Genomic DNA, 21,361 nt, shown 5'->3' on the forward strand with positions numbered 1-21,361 from the left:
TATTGTGATTCAGAATTATTTGAAAGGCATTGTTTGGAAACACCGAAAAAAACACACACATATGCAGCATAAGAAAATATCTTTACTTATTAAAACAAATGAAATACAATACTAAATTTGGAGAGAACCAATCTGCAATGATATACTGTACATCATCCCATACAAAACCAACTCACAGAAACAGCAAACTGAAGTTGGATATCCAACCTGGTATGACAAAACACTTTAAAATAATTGGTTGATTAAAAAAAAAAAAACACCACTCAAATGCCAAGCTGCAAAGAAACATTTGGTGCTCTTTGTTATATAGTATTAAATAATGTCTTCATTCTTGGTTTGAAGGGGAGACAACAATCACAGAAAAGTCAAAAACAAATATTTTCATTTTCAATCATGACAACCATAGTTGCATTCAGAGGTGCATTTTTATTTTCTTACAGTAGTAATAAATATTTTTGGGCAAACGTGAGCTAAAATTGGGTTTGCAACACTGTAAATAGGCTGCAGAGTTGTGCACTGTTAAAGTGCTGAATTTTGATGACTGCTTTCTCCGTGTGACTAGAAACTGAGCAGCCTGTACATCAACAGGTAAATGGTGAAAGATGTTTACCTTACAGAAAAGGAAAATGTCCCATCAAAAGTCACTTGGAATCCACAATAAAAGACTGCAAACAAAAAGCTGCACATTCATCAAATAAAAGTGGTGCCTTCTGATACTGTACAACTCAAGAGTAAACTAAGTTGCTCTGCAGAAAATAAAATAAAAACACAAGTCAGAAAACCTACGTCTGCCTGAGGAGTGCTGAACCACAGAAGAAAAAAAAAGAAAAAAAAAAAGAGACAAATCAGCCTGCAGCGATCACAGGTAAGGGCACTTTGACCTTAAGGCTGACACATGTGACACTCTTAGATAGAGCAAAGTGCTCTATCAAATATGATATCAGTAACACAACAAATTAATTGAATGGATGGGTAAACTACACGTGGCTTTTCTTTCTTGATGTGGCAGACTAATTGTTTTCTCCTGTGTCTGCCATTAACACAAATTAGAAATTAGTGTAACTATAAAGAGGGAAAAAAAAGAAAACACATCGGCGAACCAATCCATGTGATGTGACCTGTACCCTTACAGAAAAATGTGCCTTCCTGCTGAGGAAGATCCTGACTTGATTTGTTCATAGCTGAATGGAAAATAATTACGCACACTAGCTCAGCCCTGAGTGACCAACGAAGAACAGAAAAGACAGCTACTGTGCATTGAGATAAGATCTTGGAATACTGTACATGTGAAGATAGTATATTTATAGTCTGTACTGCTATTTCAGCTATGCTCCCTATGAGGGCTGTAAGTAATATTGCTCCATTATGCTGTGACCTGCCCAGTATGTAAAGTGTAATAAACCCACGTATGTAAAGTGACTGTTTTCTTATGTAATTTGCACTAAAAATGGGCAGAGCAAGCAATGTATGAAGGAAGTAGTTCAGCATGGACGGAAAACCACCAGGAAACCACTAATGTTAACTGGCAAAACAACATTCACCTGAGTAAATGAGGGATGGAAAAGATGCTAAAGCTCTCATCTCTCTGGTATTGATTAGGTATAGAGAAGTCCACGAGTGATCAACTTGGCCATGTTTCAGGCAATCCCCTACATTCTGGTGTGAAGCCTCTCTGGGAGGTTTCAGAGCCTCCAAATGACACACACTGTACTGCCAACGGTTCCTTAAAAAACCCACATTCATCTGCTCCCCTTGTGAAAAAAACATCATATCCATTTACTTACTATACATCTGAGAGAGAACACGAAACGAACAATCACTCAATATTTCCCTTTTTAACACAATGTTGTTTGTACATTATAAAAGTAATTTAAATTTAAATATATATTGTTGTTCAAAAAGCAAACCACAAGTACCATCTTCCAATAAGTACTTAGAAGATCTTCACCTCAAGTAGGTGAAGGTAGTAGTAGTTGTTGCTGTCGTTCAAATATAATACGATAAAAGGCCATTTCTGCACAATTGTTATAAATGTACTGTCAAAGGGCTGAGCTCCCTGTGTGCATCATCCCCAAGCATCAATGTGCAACAGAACAAATGTATGACCATCGAACATACGCAGTGAAAGTAAGCCAGACCTAGCCTGCATTTATCATTTCACTTATTTTTCAAGGAGGTCGAGGATCTGCGGAAGACGTGGTGACCTAGCTGAGTAGCTGTAAGTTAAAGTAGTGATATGCCGCTTTGGTGATTGCTGGTAAAAGGTTCAGGTGGCTTTTAGGTCACCTCACCTCCTCTGAGAGCAGGCTACACATCTGTGTGTGTAACAGCCTGGATGGCTTCTTCAGGCAGCAGGGATGGATCACTAAGAATGGACGTTGTTGTGCTCAGCTGGCGAAGGGTACTCAGCACCACTGAAAGACAATGAATCACAATTTAATAATCATATAACCTGACTGTAAAACGCAGCATTTTGAAGCCAACTGTCTTGCTATATAGCCTTACAGAGTGATACATAGTAGGCATGCACTTTCACAATTTTCCACGTTGCTTGTGATCTGGCAGCTAGGTACAACAACTCAACTACTTGTAATGACTGGGTGGGAGCCAAGGCTTGGGGACCTACTGTGACATTGCCATAGTCAAGGGGGTATTTAAAAACAGGCCCTGAAAGAAAACTTGAAAGAAAAACAGTTGCAAAACCAGCTGTTAACATCTTATTGATCTATCTTTTTTTTATTATGGTCTTTATTGCATGAAACCTGCATCAATAGATTTTGTTGGTCACTTAGGGGCACTGCAACAGAGTGAACTTGTTATCAAATGGTGGTGGGCCTAATTATAATCCAGCAGAGCAGGTTGTCTAATGCACAACATTAGGAATTGTCTGCAGTTATGTTTCTGGTATTGGGCAGGTAGTGTATAGTGGATTTATCAGAGTTTTTTTGTCTGCTGCAGCTGGAAATGGCCTTAATAAAAACACTGAGATTATCAGGGTACTATGTGTAAAAAGCTGCATTTTGATCAAGTTAATCAAACTGAAAATTTCATGGTGGCACATGACTAGTTACACCGCAAAACTGAGACAACAAAACAAAAACAATCTTACTGTCCTTGAACTGAGCTTTCAGTTCAAGGACAAAAGTTCAGGTGCTTCTTGCTGCAAGAAAAGCTAAGTTTAATGGGACCTGCAAGGCTGCTGACATTCAGCTGGATTTTGTTGCACATTAAAAACTTCTTTTAGGAAAGTGTTAATGTACAACAACATTTTATGTTCAGCTTTTTTGAGGGGCACTGTCGGCAAACTCGTCATTTACAAGGATTTTTTCATGACTGATGCATTAAACACTCCCAGGTTTTCCAGGATGTATAAGAACCTTGTGTATCATGCTAAAAACAATGACTCAGGGAAATGTTATAAATGGTCATAAAATTGATTACAGGACACTGACAGACGTGAATCATTAAATTTGAGGGGACAGCCCCACTAGACATGGAATAAAAAGCTGGAGCGATAACAGTCTTAATTTTCTGCCGCGACACAGGCCCAGCCGCCAGTGAGCAGCTAAAACCATGACTGAATGAGAAGTCTTTTGACGTCACCTTCCATTATCAGACTCACTTAGTGTAACCGCTTAAGTCGGACTCAGGAACAAAAACATATTATTTAGTGTGGGAGGTAAGAAGATTGGATGAAGATCGGAAAATGTGATCGTCACTGTTGGAGTGATTGTTAGCATTATTAAAAATGAGACACTCTGCTAAATTTCCTGTCATGTCATGGCTGCTTGATAGCAGAAGGCAGGAAAAAACAGAGATAGTGACAGATAGGACGCAGATAATCAGGTGAAACTGAATTACACAAAGTAGTGATCTAACACTATGCAGCTGGAAGAAAGTCCCCTCTGAGCTGTGAATGAGCCACAACTATCAATCCTTTTTAGTTGCAACTATAGAATAGTTGGCTGATGATGTATAGTACCTTTGTGTGTCTTTTACTTACTAGGTCTGAGCACCGGAAGGGAACAGTGACGATCAAGCCATTGCAATGTGGTCTGACATAGCTCTGCCCTGCTTGTAGTTGACACCATCCCATTGAATGACTCAAAGAGAGGCTTGATAATGATGCTGAACTAGAATTGATAGTGGTCAAGGGTTAATTATAATACAGACTGAGACAAATGCAATTCTGCCTGACTGACTATTTGAGCACTGGACTATAACGTGTGCTTCTGTAGCTCTTGTTTTTATCATTTCATGCATCATTTTGTGGTTCGCTCAAACTGAAAAGTATGTAACTAATAACACATTTCTTGTTAGTTCAAGTATGACTCAGGGATTACTTTGAGACACTTGGTAATCAAATACATTTATAAATGAAAGCAATTCTAGAAATGCAGTCTTTGCAATGGATTTACAGCACACTGTATATACTGCCACCAGATAAATGTTGGGTAATTCTGCCTGAAATCAAGTTTGTCTGCTTTCCTAGGTGATTTGGTAGATAACAACCAAAAGCTTCTCCTTCAAAAATACAGTGTGGATATTTTCACAGTGAATTTCTGGTTATTTGTATTATTCATTTAAATCCTTTAGGCACTGTGGCCACCGAGTAAAGTTTAAATAAGTCTGTCTTTGTAGCCTGGTGTAACAACAGCGTGGCTTTCCTCAAGAGTTACTGGAAGACTTTAAAATGTTTCCATTGTGTAACCCTTGGTTTCCATTGGGTCTACCCTTGAGAATATATGACACAGGACCTAATCGTTAAGATAAGTATCAGTCTGATTTGAACAGGGTGACTCTCAGACATAAAAGCGTTCAACGTCAAAGCAAAATGCTGACACCATACTCTGAGTTGTTAAATAGTAGAAAAACATTGTAAGGGCTGTTTTGTTGAAGGATACAATCCAGAACTTCCAATCCTGAAGCGTGCGGCTCTTTACATATTCATTGAACTTCTCTTGCATGTGGTTGAAGCGATGCCGCCTGATGGGCACCCCTGTCTCAGGCAGCTGTTCCTGACACAAGCTGTGATAAAACAGTGACAGGAGACAGCAAGAGTTGAGAGTTTTGTATATCATGAGGGGTGAAATATATATTTTGTTGTAACATACTTAATGGACGTGTTGAGCTCCTCTATCTCCTCTCGTAGTCTCTTAACCTCTTCCTGCAACTGCTGCCTCTCCTGTTGCAGCTTCCCAATGTGCTCCACTGTCTTCTGCAATGTGACTGCATTACTGCTCTACATGCACAAAGTTAATGTATATGGTAGAAAGTGAGAAAGCAAATTAAATATGTACAACAATATGTGAAGCAGATACTGTGCATAGACATTGCTCTGAATCTATTGTGGATGTTTTATGAAGAGTACACAGACTTACATTTGATTGTGACTTTAGAGTGGGAACCAGGTTGCAGAGTGTTTTAAAGCCAATTTTTATGTTTGATCGTCTCTTTTGCTCAGCAGATATGTGTGTTGTCCTCCGGTTCTGTCACACAAAAGCAGTGGAAATATTACACACCGACTTACTGAAAGTGTGAAATATATAACACAGGAAAAGGGGAGATGCTACTGATGTTATGAAAAGGGTGATTAATGAGTCCAGGCATTAGATTCAGTCTATATTACTTTATTTTTTTTTTATCATTGAGATTTAAGGCTTTCCAACTACAGGCCTTAACATATAAAGTGCCATTTCATTTTCATTGAAAACATTTTCAAGGATTGCCCAAGCCTGTGAAAACTCAAATGTTACTCAAGTAATATTATACTCACAAAATGAACCATATTATATATCAAATTATGTTTCTTATATATAATATTAAGAAACATAAACAAACACAAACCTGTTCATTCTTTACCAGAGATGTACTGCTGCTGATGAGTGACTGGGGACTGGGAACTTGATCTAACACACACGTTGTCCCTTGACCCGAACCTGGCTGACTGTGAACTGAAAAGAAAAAACAAACAAGCAAAAACAGACCTTTTAAGATGTGCTGGGTTTGGAGATATGATGTGCTGTCTGGGTAGACTGAATTCTCACCAACACTCGAGGTTGCTTTCAGATTTTTACGGCTGGAAGAATAAGACTTTTCTTTGGGGACGATCGGCTGGGGAGATTTCTGCGTCTGAGACACAACGTGAAATCCAGGAGCCTGAGATTCATGAAAAGACAACAAATAGACAAGACATAAAAAAGATGTTTGACTAAGAACCACGACAATAAAATATGATGTTTTACTTTGTATCTTGACCATCTGAATTGTAAGAAAATCAAAGTTTAATTTCACATTTATGAGTTTCACACATCAGAGCAATGAAATCTAAACGCTGCAGTTTTCTACTGACTAATTTCAAGAAGAAAATTAAACAGTGAGGATGACACTGACAGAGCTGAAAGCATACCCCTCTAATATGAGATGAAGTGATGACCACTCCAGTATTAGGGACCACATCTGCTTTCAGAGGTGTGGGTGTAACAATCACAGCATTGGCGTGACCTGGGAAAGGGGCTGAGGATGAACATTGAAAATAAGGCACAACAGTGTTAGTTTTGTGTGCATTCACACATGAAAACATCCAAAAATGATCATCACATTTTTCCATTTGTCTAGGACAAAACATCATTTTCTGCACTGAGGCGAAAAAGCGCACAATTAAATATCTTCAAACTGAATTTTACAAAGATAAGCAGTTCTATGAGAACCAGGGGCCACCCTTGTGGTCTTGGGGTTGGGGTACCAACCGTTGACCCCAACCCCAAATTTGTTTGCTAAAGAGATTATTTTCTCACTTTATCCAAATACCAATACTGTTCCATCTGAAATCACTATCAATGTAAATAATTATGACTGAATAAGGAAGGTTTCAGCGCTATCTTGTGGTAATGAAGTTAAAGTGACACGGCTCCACTGCCAGATCAACAATGTTAAAATGCACAATTTCTCCAAACAACACACCTGTGAGGATGAGGTGGGATGGGGGGAGAGTGTTTGCAGGAGCAATCCTTTGCACAGGGCGGTTTTTGTTGGCACTGGATGACAAAAAAGGGCGAGGCATGGCAAAAGTCTGAGGGTGCTGTACAGGAGTGGCAGGCAATGGAGCCATGGGTTGGAGTTGGGACGGAGGAGGTGGAGGCTGTGTGGATATGGAGCCATACTCTGAGCCATGGCTGAAGGTGGTTGCTGCGTCGCTGGCTGTGACAGTAGAGGAGGCTGTGTGTGTAATCACAGACGGTGCTACACTCTCATCCAGCGCAGAGGTGTTGTCCAAGGGTGAGGGAACCATGGGTGCTGCTGAGGCCATGTCCTGACCTGGTAGGCAGGGTACCAGAGGATCATGGGATAATGTCTGAGAGACTGAGGAAACCCCTGCTTGATCACTGGGTGCCACCTGCCCAGGAAACAGAGTCATGTAGTTTTGAACATAGGGAGCATTGCCACCACCACCACCTGTTCGACTGGTTTGACTGACCATGGGAGAGGGGATGGGCAGGGGTCCAGGAGGGGAGATATGGTTGGTTGTGAGTTGCATGGCGGACATTAACTGGGCCTGGCAAGGAATAACAAAGGAAAAGGGAACAAACACACTTAGTCCTTTCTTATAGTTCAATATGATGTCGAAGAGATGCAGTTCTATGTGAACTCACATTAAGTGTAAATTTTCTCTTCTTTGTGCTGGTAAGATCATGACAGTAAAAGGGCTCTCATACTATACAGTATAAACTTTTTATAAGTTTTATTTACTTTTCAGCAATGACAATGTCAGAAGTGGATTTGTTATTTATTCAAATATTAATGAATAATTGACTTTCCTGGCTGTAAGACGCTGTAACTTAATTTTCACATCTGCAACCAACTTGCACTAGTTTTCTGCAAGTTCAAGTCTAGACAAAGACTGTGACAGAATTGTGGATAATTAAGCTGCATTTATATCTGTCTCAGGAAGATGAAAAATTTATATATTTTATGTGGTAGGGACATAAGATGCAAGTTCCTGCATTGGCCTCCAGCGAATCCAAGAATAGATTTTAACATTTGTTTAAAAGCCTGGCCATGAACCAGCCCTACAATGCTGCCAAAACATGTCTTTGGCATGGCTCTTACATAATCAATCACTAGCATCTTTCTGTACCTGAAGGGTAAAAACTGTTAAAACTGCATTTATGACCCCAACACAAACTCTGGAACATACTTTCATAAAATTTGACTAAATAAATTACTTCTGTGGGAGCTTCAAAATTACAGCATGAAATAGAAGCAAAAATATTTAGTCATATTTTGAATGAGTGTTTTATTCTCGCAAGAATCTAAATTTGATGTTAAGCAGTTTTGAGCAGCAATTCATGTATGAAAGTGCTACATAAATAAGTTTAGTGATATTATTATGTTACATAGATTTTTGTAACTACATTAAGACAGGAAGATGGTAGCACATGTGGTAGAAATCCTCATAACTTGTCAAAAAAAAAAAAAAATCCCTACATTTTTTATTGAAAAAATAACACACTTCTTGCACAAACTCTCATCATGGTGGTGTGTGTTAGGGATTGTGACATGGGTTGGTGTTTACCTGTGACTGAGAGCTGCTGCTGGATAGAGGGGTGACAGATGATGCAGTGGGGGAAACAGAGGGGAAGACGGGCTGACGGAGGCTGTGAAATAAGTCTGCAACAAGAGTCTCTATGTTAGCTAGAGGTTAGTAAAATCACACTACTTTTTGTGTTAGGCTAAGCCAACTGCTGTAGCAGAGTTACAAGAACATGTGCTTGATTCCTGTAGAGTGTGCATCATTAGTGTGTGTGCAGTACTGCTGCAGCTATGGGTGGTGTCTTACTGCTACCTTGCAGTGGATCAAAAGAGTCCATGAAGTCTAGGTTGGGTTGTAAGGGGATGAGTCCTGGTTGGATCATGTCTGCATTCCCTGCATGAGCTGACAGGTTAAGAGACAGAGGTAGGGAGAGCAGGGGAAGACGTGCCAGTGTTTTGACAGATAAATAACATATTGTTGAGATCGAGCCCCCAGCTGTTTGTTAAAAAAACTCAAATGTAGAGAAAAAAAAAAAAAGAATAAAAGTAGGAGCTTAGATACAATTCAACTATTAAATCAGGTAGTGAGTGAGTAGGAAAATCCTAAAAATCAAATTTGGATGTTTTTACTGATTTCATAAAACAGACAGCACATGATTTTCTCACCAATCTCCCTTGGATTGGGCCAGGCTATGGGCTGGTGCGAGGCCAACGTAGAGAACAACGTGTCTGAAAACTCAGACATCAGAACATCCATGTCAAAGAGGGTGTCCATCTCCATAGGCGCAGGTGTTTCATTATGCTTACGAGGCAGACGGCGTGCAGCAGTCTCTTCATCCTGATAAAAGGAGACACGGAGCATGTCTGGAGAGACTTCCCCAAACAGCGATAACTGCTCCTCTGGCCCCTTTGAGTATTCAAAAGGCAACCACCAAGCCAGTTAGTAACACACAAGCATGCAGTGTAGAGTACAGCCAACATGGAAAGGCACTGAAGTAATTCCAACACTTTGTCTCTACAGTTCACACATTACTCTTAAAAAACTATTTATATATGTGTGTATATAATTTATGTATATGTGTGTGTGTGTGTGTGTGTGTATATATATATATATATATATATATATATATATATACAGATATATTCATTCATTGTGTCTGTCAGCAAGTTATGCGGTAAATTAGGTGCAAGCAGGCAACAGTACTTTGTTCAAACGCATATCAATAATATGAAGGTGACTGGGTTAGCATGGGTTATTTCCATTAGTATCAACATCTGGTTGAACAGATACTGATACAGATACTGATCGTAATGGTCATGTTGACACTAAAAGGGCTGATGGGTTGGGCATGATGCAGTTTTGCATACCTTAAGCAAGCTTGACAGGTCATCATCCTTGTGCTTCTGTAACTATAAAAGAGTTGTGAGTGCCATATTAGATCAATATTTATGTTGTACAACCACTCAAACAAAAAGGATACATCTACAAAAAGCTAAGTACCCCCATGACAAAAACTAAAATATTACAATGTGTATATTAAAAACTGAGCAATACAGTACCCTTTTCTTGAAGTATGTTCTCCATTTGTGATATTCTCTTATGACGATTTCAATTCTTCTTTTCCAGCATTTCCCCTCTGCGGCAGTGGCCTGCAGAAGAATGAGGGAGATGTGAACTAAAAGTCCATAACAAACACTCAGCACAATTAAAAGGAAGTGACAAGGGAAACATAAAACTAAATGACAAAAAAGGTTTGAGAGACTAAACAAAGAATGATGCACAGGAGGATTTTGGTGACAAGACAACAGTCACTGTTGTTGTTTGTACATCACATAATGACCCCATTTTTCAATATTTACCTCTGCAGGACGATGGACATCCAAGTCCATGCTACCATCGAGGGGAGTCACAAAGTGACAAACAGGATTCTCCCTTTTCTCCACATCTGGGGGTAGAAAAAAATAACCCAGATGACATTTTTCATCCTGGTCAATGACCACATCATGCATACAGACTGCAGCTTCACCAGGCCCTGTGAAGGGTCACATATCATGAAAAGCTTGACCAAGCTTGTGTTTTATTTTTGTGACAGTAATGAGAGTTGCTATTAGTCGCTTTTACAAGACTGCTCATGGCATGTGAACAAACCGTTACTACTGCAGCAAATGGTAAAGACTGTGCCAATATTTATTTTAGAAATTATGGCACGTGTGAACTGAGAGGATAAATAAAAGCCTGGTGGCAGCTGGAGTCCTGAAGAAGGTAATATTTGCAGAGGACTACATCAGAGTTATGACCATACAGCCCTCTACCCCTCCTTCAGACAACAGACACTTCAGTTCCTGCTGCAGCTTGATGGAAATTTGAGTGCTAAATTCAAGTCACTTTAAACTAAACACTAAATAATACAGTCTATACTGTGGATATCAAATGAATGAGACAATATAGAACCCTTACACTGCATATACCAGGCTCTCCATATGGCATTGTTGAGGCGGATCTTGTCTCTCCAAAGCAGCTTGAGACCTTTGAAGTTCTTCCATTTGGGAGATACCAACTTACCACTGAGAGGACAAGAAAAATAACAATGAAACAACTTCACAAATGAGAGAGATGTGACATTCTATATTGCAAATGTGTTGGCTTAACAAGTGTATCATAAGTGTCTCGACAAGTCAACAATTACCAAAACCCTCAAAGATCATAGTCTTCTCCTTTGCATTATCATCAGAAGAGGGCCTTTGCCGATAGCCTTGCTTGTGCAGGATAAAAAGCTAATTTCACAGACAGATAAAAAAAAGTTCTATCATGACTTTATTCTGCTCAATTATAATAACCAGAAGAGTTATTCTCGCTAACTACAACACTGAGCCTGTCTTCCATCACTTATTAAAGAGTAAAAAGGCACCATTTGTCGACAGGAGTTACATGTCTAATGAATGACTGGCCTGGATTTGGATCATCATGCCCTTTCAAAGAGTTGCAGAACAAACTGTACAGAAATACATATTGTATAAAAGTGTCTAAAATGTGTAAATGTTAAAAAATAAACTATATATTAACTGTAAAAAAAAAAAACTTTTTTGTTTTGTTTTTTAGCACAGGAAGAGACGAGCTCAATTCTAGCCTAAGAATCTAAGTGCATACGTTACATAATTTAAAAGAGAGAGAAAAAAAAAAAGAAAAAGGTATAGGTCACCTTGACCAGCACTGGCACATCAAGAAATAAAGCACACAAATCAAACAAGAGGGGGTTTGTCAAGGTCAAGCTCAAGTTAGAAATATACAGCTTGTCCTTTTTAAAAAAAAATGGAGAAGGACCATCACATACCTGTGCTATTAAACAGCACAGGGACATTACTGTGAGTGCGGACAGTCACTTCAGCGTCAGCCAAGATAAACAACTTTGTTCTAACTGGAGAGACATACCGGCAATAATAAATAGCTGAGGTGCCCCATAATGGCCTGAATCTTTGTGGAAGAAGACTAGTATGAATTTTATCATCTGAGTGTATTAATACCACTGCCCTATAACAATAATACGCACCAACTTTTAAAAAATGTTTTCATAATGTCATATGTCAAATGACATGCCTAAAGTCCATGTTTATCACAATCCAAACGGGGCATCTCTCGGCTTCCCTCTTTCCATCCTTCCTGTCCTGTCTTTTTTACAGTCTGTCCTTCCTGTTCAGTCTTTTTACTTTTTTCCTGTCATGAATTTCAGGCTTACTTTCTGTACAAGTGCAGTGTGAGTGGAAAAACCTGTTCTAATAAGTAGGTAGGTAGCCCAGCTCGGTGCAATGAGAAGAGGCAGTGTTATAGGGGAAGACTTTGCAGTCCCAGCAATGTTCTTGCTGTGAGTAAAGGCATTCTCGTGTATTGCAATACCAGCCCCTTCTCCTTTCAGGATAGAATGACAACAGCAGAACAGTAACTGGTGGTGGTGCTTTCCTGGTCTATTTATAGTCTTCCCAATGAGTCCAAATTGGTACCATTTGCAAAGTCAGAGGGAATCCTCTGAGCAGCTGGCTCTGCACCAACACTTCAGCAACACTACAGCTGTAAACAGAGAACCATGGGTAATACGAGCCTAGCATTTTTGTTACAACTTACTTCTCAATATCTGCTGACATCAACTGCACTTAAACCCAACTTTCTTTGCAACTTTTAGTTTATATCTTAACAATGTCCCTGCTTTTACATTGTCTTAAAGATTATACACTTATCAATATTCATTGTCCTGGTTTTAATTGCCTTTTCAGGATCATGGGCTGCATTTTGAATTAAATCTTTTGAATTATTTATTCTAGGCGATGGTATGGCCTGGAGAAATTCAGCATACACAACATTTATAACAAGTGTTGCAGTATTGTGATTAAAACTGCTATGATTAATCAATTAATCAATTACTTAATTGACAGAAAAATAATTTCCAATAATTTTGATAATAGATTCACTGTATAAGTCACTTCAAGCATTATCAAGCAAAATTGCCAAACATTGTTCAAGTTCACATGTCCAGATTGGTTTTGTCCATTTTAAATTACTCTCAGATGAATATCTTGTGGTTTTGGACTGTTGACTGAACAAAAAAAGTGTTTGAAGATGTGACCTCAGGCTCTAGTGGCTTGTGATGCACATTTTTTAAGGTGAAGAATTAATAGACTAAAACAAAAAATAATTTCTGGATGAATCAATAATGAAAATAATGACCACACAGAGAGGCAACGCCTTAGTTGTGATATTAAGTAATTCACCTATGATTGCTCTCTGTAAATGTTAGGCCATGTGTATTACTGAAACTATGAAGTCTAGGAATTAAATCAAGGCCATTGATTATTACTTTTGGTCATTTATCAAGTACAAATTACATACATTTGGTGGACACTGTTTTAATTAATGTTAAGTACTGCTTCTCTTTGTTTAACATACAAATTACATTACAGACTAAATATATTTTTATGTAGTTGATCAGACTAAGTAAAACATTTCAAAGATGTTTCTTTCAGCACTGGTAATGCTTATTTTAAAGACAAAATGGCAAATATAAAACTAAATTGACTGACATTTAAAATAATCATTATCTCCAACCACGTCCGTGCATCACATTTCCAGAGGAGACAGTAATCCTGTAGGCAACCAGAGTCTCAGAAATAATAGAGTAAGTTTGGGATTTGTAGTGACTGACCTCACTCACACTCTCCAAAATTAAATTTGAACTCATTACTAAAATTCTCAAAATACTGCTTGCACTATACAAATATGTTAACCTCCACCAACAAAACAACAAAAAAATCATCAATCAATCAATCATTCACAAAGCACTGCCACTTGCTGAATGGTATCATACATTACACACGGGGAGAAATTTGGGGTTTACTTACTTTCACAGCCAGGAATCAAACCGTCAATTCCACCTAACCTATAGCAGCTCACCAAGAGCATTATGTAATCTATATGTCATGTTGACAGTCCTATTTAAAAGTGACTTGTCTTGTGACTCTCAGAGGGGGGGGGGGCAGACCCATCGATTGACTTTTTTCTGCAGATTATTAAGATTTTGCTGATAATAATTCTGTAGTTTTTAAGTGGAATTCTGAATGCAGAGTTTTTACTTGTGATGACAGTATTTTTACACTGTGGTGTTGGTACTTTTATTTAAGTAAAGGTTTCTGAATACTTCTTTCAACACTACACGACATTATAATTGGTCAAGCAGGAAGTTACATGAAGAGAAAACTCGTGACTGCAATTTCATGCCAGTGTCCCATGCATGACTTTTCTGATCTGGACAGGATACAGACGAGCTCAGCGTGAACTGCGTGAAGAGCTAAGCTGGATACAGGGTGGTGAGGCTTGTTATACTTCACCTGTACGCGAGAGTCATGCACTCAAAGAGTTTGGTCAGCGAAGCGTCTATGGAGAGGTGCGACATGCTCGCCTTGCCGAAATGATAGGTCTGACAAGTCTGTTTGTTGACAGTGTCGAAGTCGTAGCCTTTCTTCGGGGGGTGCTCGCTGTGGGGCGAGGACACCATGAAATGCCCGCTGTGGATGATCTGAGACTCCAGCCCCAGGTGAGTCTCTTCCGCGTCCGAGTCGTCATCCTGCTCCTGCTTTATGCTCGCCGGTGGGCGACGGTATTTATGCCGTAAAGACATCTCTCTAGTAGCCATGTCTTTAACTCACCAGACAAATAGCTAACGTTAGCCAGCTAGCTAGGACAATAAAACTCTCCAGTTCATGAGGCTTGGCGATGGCGCGGCTGAGGCTCACTGTTCCTGAACGTCTGTCAACTTCGTGCCGTGGAGTCCCAGTCCAGTCCACTCATTTTAAAGTATGCTGTTGGTAATTAGTGGCGCAAGTTAACTTGTTGTTGTCCTGATAGGTAGTTGACGTAGCTAAGAGTCGCAGGAACCAGCTGACAAAAAAACTGCTCCTCTGTCCGGAGCAGGAAGTTCCTGTGTTGAAGCGTCTCTGGTTGGTCGGAGTCAGAGTCCCACCCACCAAGAAACTCAAAATAAACCCAGAGTCACAGGCCGTTCTCAGGCCAGTCCTCCTCTCTTTGCTCCTGCTGCAGGTGAAAACTGCAACTAATAGATTGCCCTGGAAATGTGTCAAAACCGATCTGGGCTTCAAAGTGTAAGCATAATTTCATTGTTGTAGCTGCTCCAGGTGGATTTAATTAAATTAAATTAAGCTGATCTCTTCTTTCAATACAGATTCTGATAATTTCGAATCATAATCTATTTTCTAAATTTATCTCTTGCACTGTAACATTTCAATAAGTTAAAGCACAAAAAATTTAGTGAGTGTAGAGGTACTTTACCTCTACACTCAGAAAAAAAGCTCAGAAAATGGAAATAATCAAGTAAAATACAAATACTTCAAAACTGTAACAAAGTACAGAGTACATGAGTAAATGTGACTACAGTAACAATTAATGTGTAAGTGTTATTTGCTGCCTACATTAGTCATATATTTTCTTTTGTTTCAGAATGGAAACGAAAAGGAATTGAATCTCAAAGGCCACCACTGTAAGGGTCTCTGGTATTTAAAAGTTGTCTTTCAGGTCTCCCTTTCCAAAAGTTTTAGTGTTAACATTGAGGAGGAAAAAATGTATAGAAGTAACTGATGTTCTTTTTTTTTGCATGAAGAAATTAAATGGTAATAAATAATGGTGGGAGAAGTGTTCCAGTCCATTACTGAAAATATCACAAAATACTCAGTAAAAGTTCTATGTTAAAACTTTTATTTCAATTTAATTTGCTGATCTATAATTTTTCCTTACAAAACCCATTTTATATGTATTGTGTAGCAAAGCTGAGGATTTAACTTAATATTCATATATATTCATCATATTTTAAAGTCTAATACATAAAAATGCCACCATCTGTGTTAGGGCATTTTCTGGAAAGAAACTTTAACAAGAGCCTGAGGCTCGTCATTAACACAACTTCTTCTAGACTAGCAGACAGTTGCTTTCATCACTCTGGAGGGGAGGACCTGCCACTCTGCCCTGCTGAGGGTGGGAAGCCCAGGATGTAGCCTGTAAATGTCACTATTGATATCTCATCTGGAATGGCACTCTCCAAAGAATATTCTGGATCTCCACCTAGAAACACACACAGACACATGAAAAAGTGATGATTTTTTTTCAGGTGTGAATGAAATGAATTCTTAGGTTATGATTTGTTGGTGAGATTTTCTTTTACATACTGTCAGATTTGTGAATGTCATGCTCAGAATGTTTCTGTCCTTCTTCTTCTTCTTCTTCTTCTTCTTTTTCTTCTTCTTTTTCTTCTTCTTCTTCTACTTCTTCTTCTTTTTCTTCTTCTTTTTCTTCTTCTTCTTCTTCTTCTTCTTCTTCTTCTTCTTCTTCTTCTTCTTCTTCTTCATTTAGACCTAAAAGTGTAGTGAAACACTCTGCTACCTCTTCCTCTGTCATGTGTTCTCCTGTCAAAGATAAGATCAAAATTATGACTATATTGGACTTGACAAAGAAACGTAAGTTTTGTGTAATAGAAGATCAAGACATTTCTCATAATATGACAATTGAAACCAGAAAGACTTCTCAGGCTGAAAAGCCTGCAGCGTACCTCGAGCCTGTAGGAGTTCTAGCAATTCATGTCTCTGCAGAACAGGTCGTCCTTTACTGTCACGGTTACCAAGGATGTGAAAAGCTTGCACAAGTTCATCTCGAGAAATGCCGAATGCTGGCCGATGGTTGACATACAGCTTGATAAACTCCTCCAGGTCGATGTCTGTCACATATTTTCCTGTTTCGGCATACTTGCTGAACTTGACTTCATTTTGCATGTCTTCTATCTGGTGAAAATAATATAGCAATCTACAGGTCTGAGGTATAAAGCTGTTTTTTTACAGTGTTTTTGTTGTCAGAAGAAATTACATTGATTGTACCTCTTGCTCAGTAGGGAAGTAGGCCAAAGCTCTCATTAGAGAGGGAACCTCTGATAGGGGAACTTTGGTTGACACTTGACGTTTCTCCATTGAGTCAGTGCCTTGATGACGGACTTGGCAGTAATAAAAAAGGTCCTCAATCTCCTAAAAACAAAAAAGCTCAGAAAACTGAGAAACTATGGTTAAATGGTATCAGAAACAATACGTAAATGGGAGTGTAAATATGAGAAATGCTCTCCAAAAGCAGATAGACAAGATTTTGTATGTTGAATGTTATATTTTGCCCCAAAGTGGTGGGGTGCCAAAATGGTCACTCCACTCACCTTTTTCCAGTTTTCTACTGTTTTACATATCTGTGATATCATACTGCTATACTGGTAACTCTTACAAAAGGTAGTCATCCAAATAGTCCAACAAAGCCTAAATAAAAATTGGAAAAATTACATACGTCAAAGCTAAAGCTGTCATCTTCACCATCAAACAAACTGAATTGAAATAATTGTTGGAAGAATCAGATCAACTCATTGATATTACATCCAAGTATTGTACATAGGCACAATTAATCTGTAGAGAAAACATGTTCTAACAGCACACTGGTTCCTGATTAACACGATGAAATACTACAGTGTAAATAAAACCACAGGCCAAATATTTATTCAAGCAACTCAATGTGTAAGGCTAAGTAAATCAACATAAAAATAAAATAATACATCATTTTAATAACTTTGGTGACAATATATATTAGGGAATGGGCCACATGCTTCTAATTTCAAGCTAATAGAATAATCAGGGTCTGTTCACTCAGCAGTTGTTGGGAATGAGGAAAACGTTTAACTCACCCTGTAGAACTTGCCATCTCTCCCTCCCTCTAAAAGAGTGTAAAAAGGTACCACGCCCTTTCCTCCCAGGGAGGCTGCTGCCTCCAAGGCACTGCATTCACAACAAGAGAGAGGACCATTTCAGGAAACAGGATTACACTGCTCTTGCATTTCCTCTTTCAAGGCTGGTGCTGTTAAAGCTTACTTTATGCCTATTTCCCATGACAGTACAGTGCAATCAGATCCTCCTGCAGTAAAAACAAATCGGCCGTCGTAGGAGCAGGCAAAAGCAGACACCCCTGTCGGGTGGCAGATCAAAGCATTGGACTTGTAGGGGTTCCCATCCAGAGGCAAAATCTGGAGACCCACCTAGAGAAAATACAACGCAATCTTAGTGGTAATATCAGTAATGAATTCCTGTCTTCTTACCAGAGCAGCACTGGGCTCAAAGCAGGACTATATTTAATCATGGTTCAAAAGCCCAGGGGTGTGTCTCACAAAACATAATTGCCAAGACTATAAATATGTTCTGATTTAAACGTGCAACAATTTTTTGCATTAGTCCATGATCTGATGCGGTGTTATACTCAAAGTTAAGTTATCCAGATAATAAATAAAATGCCACAAACAAAATTAAGTAGATTACTTAATAAATTACTACAAACAATTTCCAGCACTGACCTTGTCCTCTGTGATGTACGCCAGGTAATACGAGTTTGTCTCAGGTTCTTTTAACATGGGAAGAACCATTATTTGTTTAATGGGAGAGTCGTATGTTGGGCCAAGGAGAGTCTTTCTGTTTTTTGTAGAACATGTGTAATAATATTTTCCATTAATTTGCGGTGACAACAGTCAGTCTTGAAAAAACTGATCTTGGTACAGTATTTTACAAACCTGCACATCTTGGTCGTGCTGTTGAAAAGCTTCATCTTGTACTGGTCTGAAGCAATGAGGAGAAATTGCTCTGCCGTTAGGGGAGGATACCAAGTCATGCACATTGGCACAGCACTTTGCTCAATGCGCTCTGAGCTCAAGATGAGGAGCTGGTTCAAACCAGATTTTTCCAAGTCGTACTCCACCTATTATACAGTTCCACACATGCACAGAGGTGTTTGGCATTAACACTTATAAAAAATAGCATTAAAAAACACTAAACTAGTCGACACTCCTCCAACTATGACAAAGCAGACTAACCAGGCGGCGGTCCATTCCCAGAGAGAGCAGTCTGGGTTGGGTGCTGTCCAGGTGAACCCCAAAAAGAAGGTCTTTGATGGGTTTGTAGTGGGAGCGGTACCTGCCCAGATACGTCCAACGAGGTGAAGAGCCTTTATTAGTCTGCAAGCGGAACACTGTCACTGCATTTCCAGAATCCTAACAGTGGACAAGGAAATGAAACAAACATGTCATTCTTGAAATTATAAAAATGTTATAGATTTGCAATCCACTGTTGCCACCTAAGTTAGGACATGTTACACTTGATAACAGAGATGAGTGGCTCACCGCAGTGGCAAGATACTTTGAGTCTGAGGAGAAGGTGATGTGATGGATGCTGTCTTCAGTGTAATGGAAACACTCCGCGGGATCACTTTGTAAAGTGCTGGGATTCAGTATGTGAACAGAGCCACTGCCAAAGCCAACTGCCAGGTATAATCCTGTTCAGAGACAAAAGGTGGCTCTTTATATTGCAGAATGTAAAGACAAATACAAAGCCGCAGTGGGGCAACATTATATGCAACATTTGTTTGTTGCAAAGACATTCATTAAACATAATGGCCACACCTTGAGGGTCAAAGGTGATACACTGGATCTGCTTCTCTGTCTCAAAGACCCTTTTGCTGATGATCACTTTGTTGTTGTAGTCCCACACCTTTAAAATGCCCGCATGATTGCCCATGGCCACAGCTGGCCGTTTGGGGTGGCAGGCTACTGCATGTAGAAGGTTGCACTCCTCATGCAGCAGGATCTGAGGGATGCTTTTCTGTGTATTCACATGAACTACTATGGAACTGACCGTGGACACAACAAAGTTCCTGCAGAAAAAACAAGATGTCAGCTTGGTGAAAATGCACAAAACAGTATAAACTGAGGACATAATAGACTGTTTTTCTGATACCTGATGATTAATGGTTTGGCCTCCAGAGTGCAGTCCTCCAGATATCCATCTGTACACTCTTTGGAAAAGGAAATGGACACAATAGCATCCAGGTTGAATTCACTGTACCAAGTGAGAAGCATGAAGTTTTCATCATAAAACTTGATATGGCCTTGAGTGTCACCAGTTACGAAGCAGCTGTGATATCAAACGGCACACAAACAGAAATTAGAGACCAGTAAATACAAGCAACAATTAAAAGGCAACAAGTATGCATATTTATGGCTCTGACTACCTGTCAGTTACAGTGAGAACAGTAATTGGATCTTTCTGAAGCTTAATGAGCTTGAATCCATCCTGAGGAAGGTGCTGGTTCCCAGCTATGTCTTCCATCACATCCCACACCACAAGGCTGCCTGCCCCAGTGGCTGTTAGGACCTGAGGCTCTCTCCAGTGAAACACAGACCGACTCAGAGGCCTGCCATCCATGTTGACAGTTTGAGAAGGATCAAGAGAAGACTGAGTAATCACGGGAGGATCCGTTCGACTGGTGGCTGCATCACAGAACTGCAGAGATGAACAGATGAAACTGTAAAGATTTTTTATCAAAATACAAATTGCCATACAAGACAGAACAATCTGTAAGAATTCACTTACATTTTCTACAAAATTCTGATAATTATCTTTACCTCCTTAAGCTTCAGGGCAAAGCACTGCAGGCTTCCCTGGGCCTGAAAAAAGTCTAGCTGATTAATGTAATAAACATAAACATAACAGCTGTATTATGTATTTAAATAGAAAGTAACAGCTGGACTTACCATGCTATAGAATAACACATGACTTTCACTGTTGCTGAGGAGCTGTGTGCTATCATTTGGATTAAAAATGATGTACTCCTGAAAAGCAATCCAACATTTGAGCATTTGATCTTATGAATGCCTCATCCATTGAGTTAGGTGGCATTTTAATGTTAGAAGAAGGCAAAACTTACTTGAAAACCATGTATAGGATTTATTTCAGTAAACCACAAAGGCTTTTCTGTTTCATTTGTCCAATCCCAAACACACACACACTGTGAAAACATTGTCATATGGTTAGCAGTTTGTTAAAAGATGTAAATTTTACTCTAGAAAGACACTTATTGTTTTGTACTGTCAAATCCAGTATGAAACAGTTATCATGTAAACTGTTTTTGTATTTTGAGAACTTGGTGTTGTAAGGTTATACAATATTTAGGAAGAGTGCAGTTCTGAGACATTGACCATTTGATTAAAGATTATATACTTTCTATTCTTTTAATTTTTTAACAAAGAATGGCCCTTAAAGCATAAGCCTGAAAAAGACAACAAAGCCATGATATAACATTTAAAGATATGATATATGGATAAAGATTCCAAACCATAACATCATCAAAAGAGAGTTTTTTAGCGCTTACATTTAAAATGAATGTCATCTTCTCCACAAAATAATTAATTCAATAAATTATTTTTTAAAA

General features: G+C 39.0%; 3 protein-coding genes across 4 annotated transcripts in view; 1 reads left to right on the forward strand and 2 right to left on the reverse strand.

The window, feature by feature from the left end:
* mlxip (MLX interacting protein) lies at window positions 1-14,940 on the reverse strand. Of its 2 annotated transcripts, none has more exons than XM_022757597.1 (17): window positions 14,407-14,940; window positions 10,991-11,097; window positions 10,393-10,478; window positions 10,093-10,182; window positions 9,901-9,942; window positions 9,199-9,439; window positions 8,846-8,935; window positions 8,576-8,670; window positions 6,964-7,555; window positions 6,410-6,516; window positions 6,048-6,159; window positions 5,848-5,954; window positions 5,382-5,489; window positions 5,115-5,242; window positions 4,905-5,028; window positions 4,004-4,133; window positions 1-2,414 (listed from the first exon to the last, which is right to left on the reverse strand). In XM_022757597.1, exons 1-17 carry the CDS (start codon window positions 14,709-14,711, stop codon window positions 2,308-2,310), a joined length of 2,571 nt encoding a protein of 856 aa, XP_022613318.1. In that variant the 5' UTR covers window positions 14,712-14,940; the 3' UTR covers window positions 1-2,307. The 2 variants fall into 2 exon arrangements, with proteins under 2 accessions (XP_022613318.1, XP_022613317.1); XM_022757596.1 differs by having other exon boundaries at window positions 8,840-8,935.
* Window positions 14,594-21,361, forward strand: part of LOC111230774 (rab5 GDP/GTP exchange factor-like) — a 16,041-nt gene continuing 9,273 nt past the window's right edge. The window contains exon 1 of the mRNA XM_022757600.1: window positions 14,594-14,612. The gene's annotated coding sequence lies outside the window, so the exon portion shown is untranslated. The remainder of the gene's footprint in view (window positions 14,613-21,361) is intronic.
* Window positions 16,415-21,361, reverse strand: part of wdr66 (WD repeat domain 66) — a gene marked incomplete at its 3' end in the record, with an annotated part of 6,150 nt that continues 1,203 nt past the window's right edge. Inside the window, exons 5-19 of the mRNA XM_022757602.1 lie at window positions 20,858-20,938; window positions 20,685-20,762; window positions 20,556-20,597; window positions 20,162-20,433; window positions 19,888-20,064; window positions 19,554-19,804; window positions 19,275-19,426; window positions 18,969-19,145; window positions 18,669-18,853; window positions 18,456-18,570; window positions 17,980-18,143; window positions 17,796-17,886; window positions 16,957-17,100; window positions 16,635-16,863; window positions 16,415-16,491 (exon numbers count right to left, since the gene is read on the reverse strand). Coding sequence (XP_022613323.1) covers window positions 16,415-16,491; window positions 16,635-16,863; window positions 16,957-17,100; window positions 17,796-17,886; window positions 17,980-18,143; window positions 18,456-18,570; window positions 18,669-18,853; window positions 18,969-19,145; window positions 19,275-19,426; window positions 19,554-19,804; window positions 19,888-20,064; window positions 20,162-20,433; window positions 20,556-20,597; window positions 20,685-20,762; window positions 20,858-20,938 — 2,235 coding nt within the window. The remainder of the gene's footprint in view (window positions 16,492-16,634; window positions 16,864-16,956; window positions 17,101-17,795; window positions 17,887-17,979; window positions 18,144-18,455; window positions 18,571-18,668; window positions 18,854-18,968; window positions 19,146-19,274; window positions 19,427-19,553; window positions 19,805-19,887; window positions 20,065-20,161; window positions 20,434-20,555; window positions 20,598-20,684; window positions 20,763-20,857; window positions 20,939-21,361) is intronic.

This window comes from Seriola dumerili, unplaced genomic scaffold, assembly GCF_002260705.1.
Source record: "Seriola dumerili isolate Sdu_G_001 unplaced genomic scaffold, Sdu_1.0 BDQW01000290.1, whole genome shotgun sequence".
Taxonomy (NCBI): Eukaryota; Metazoa; Chordata; class Actinopteri; order Carangiformes; family Carangidae; genus Seriola; species Seriola dumerili.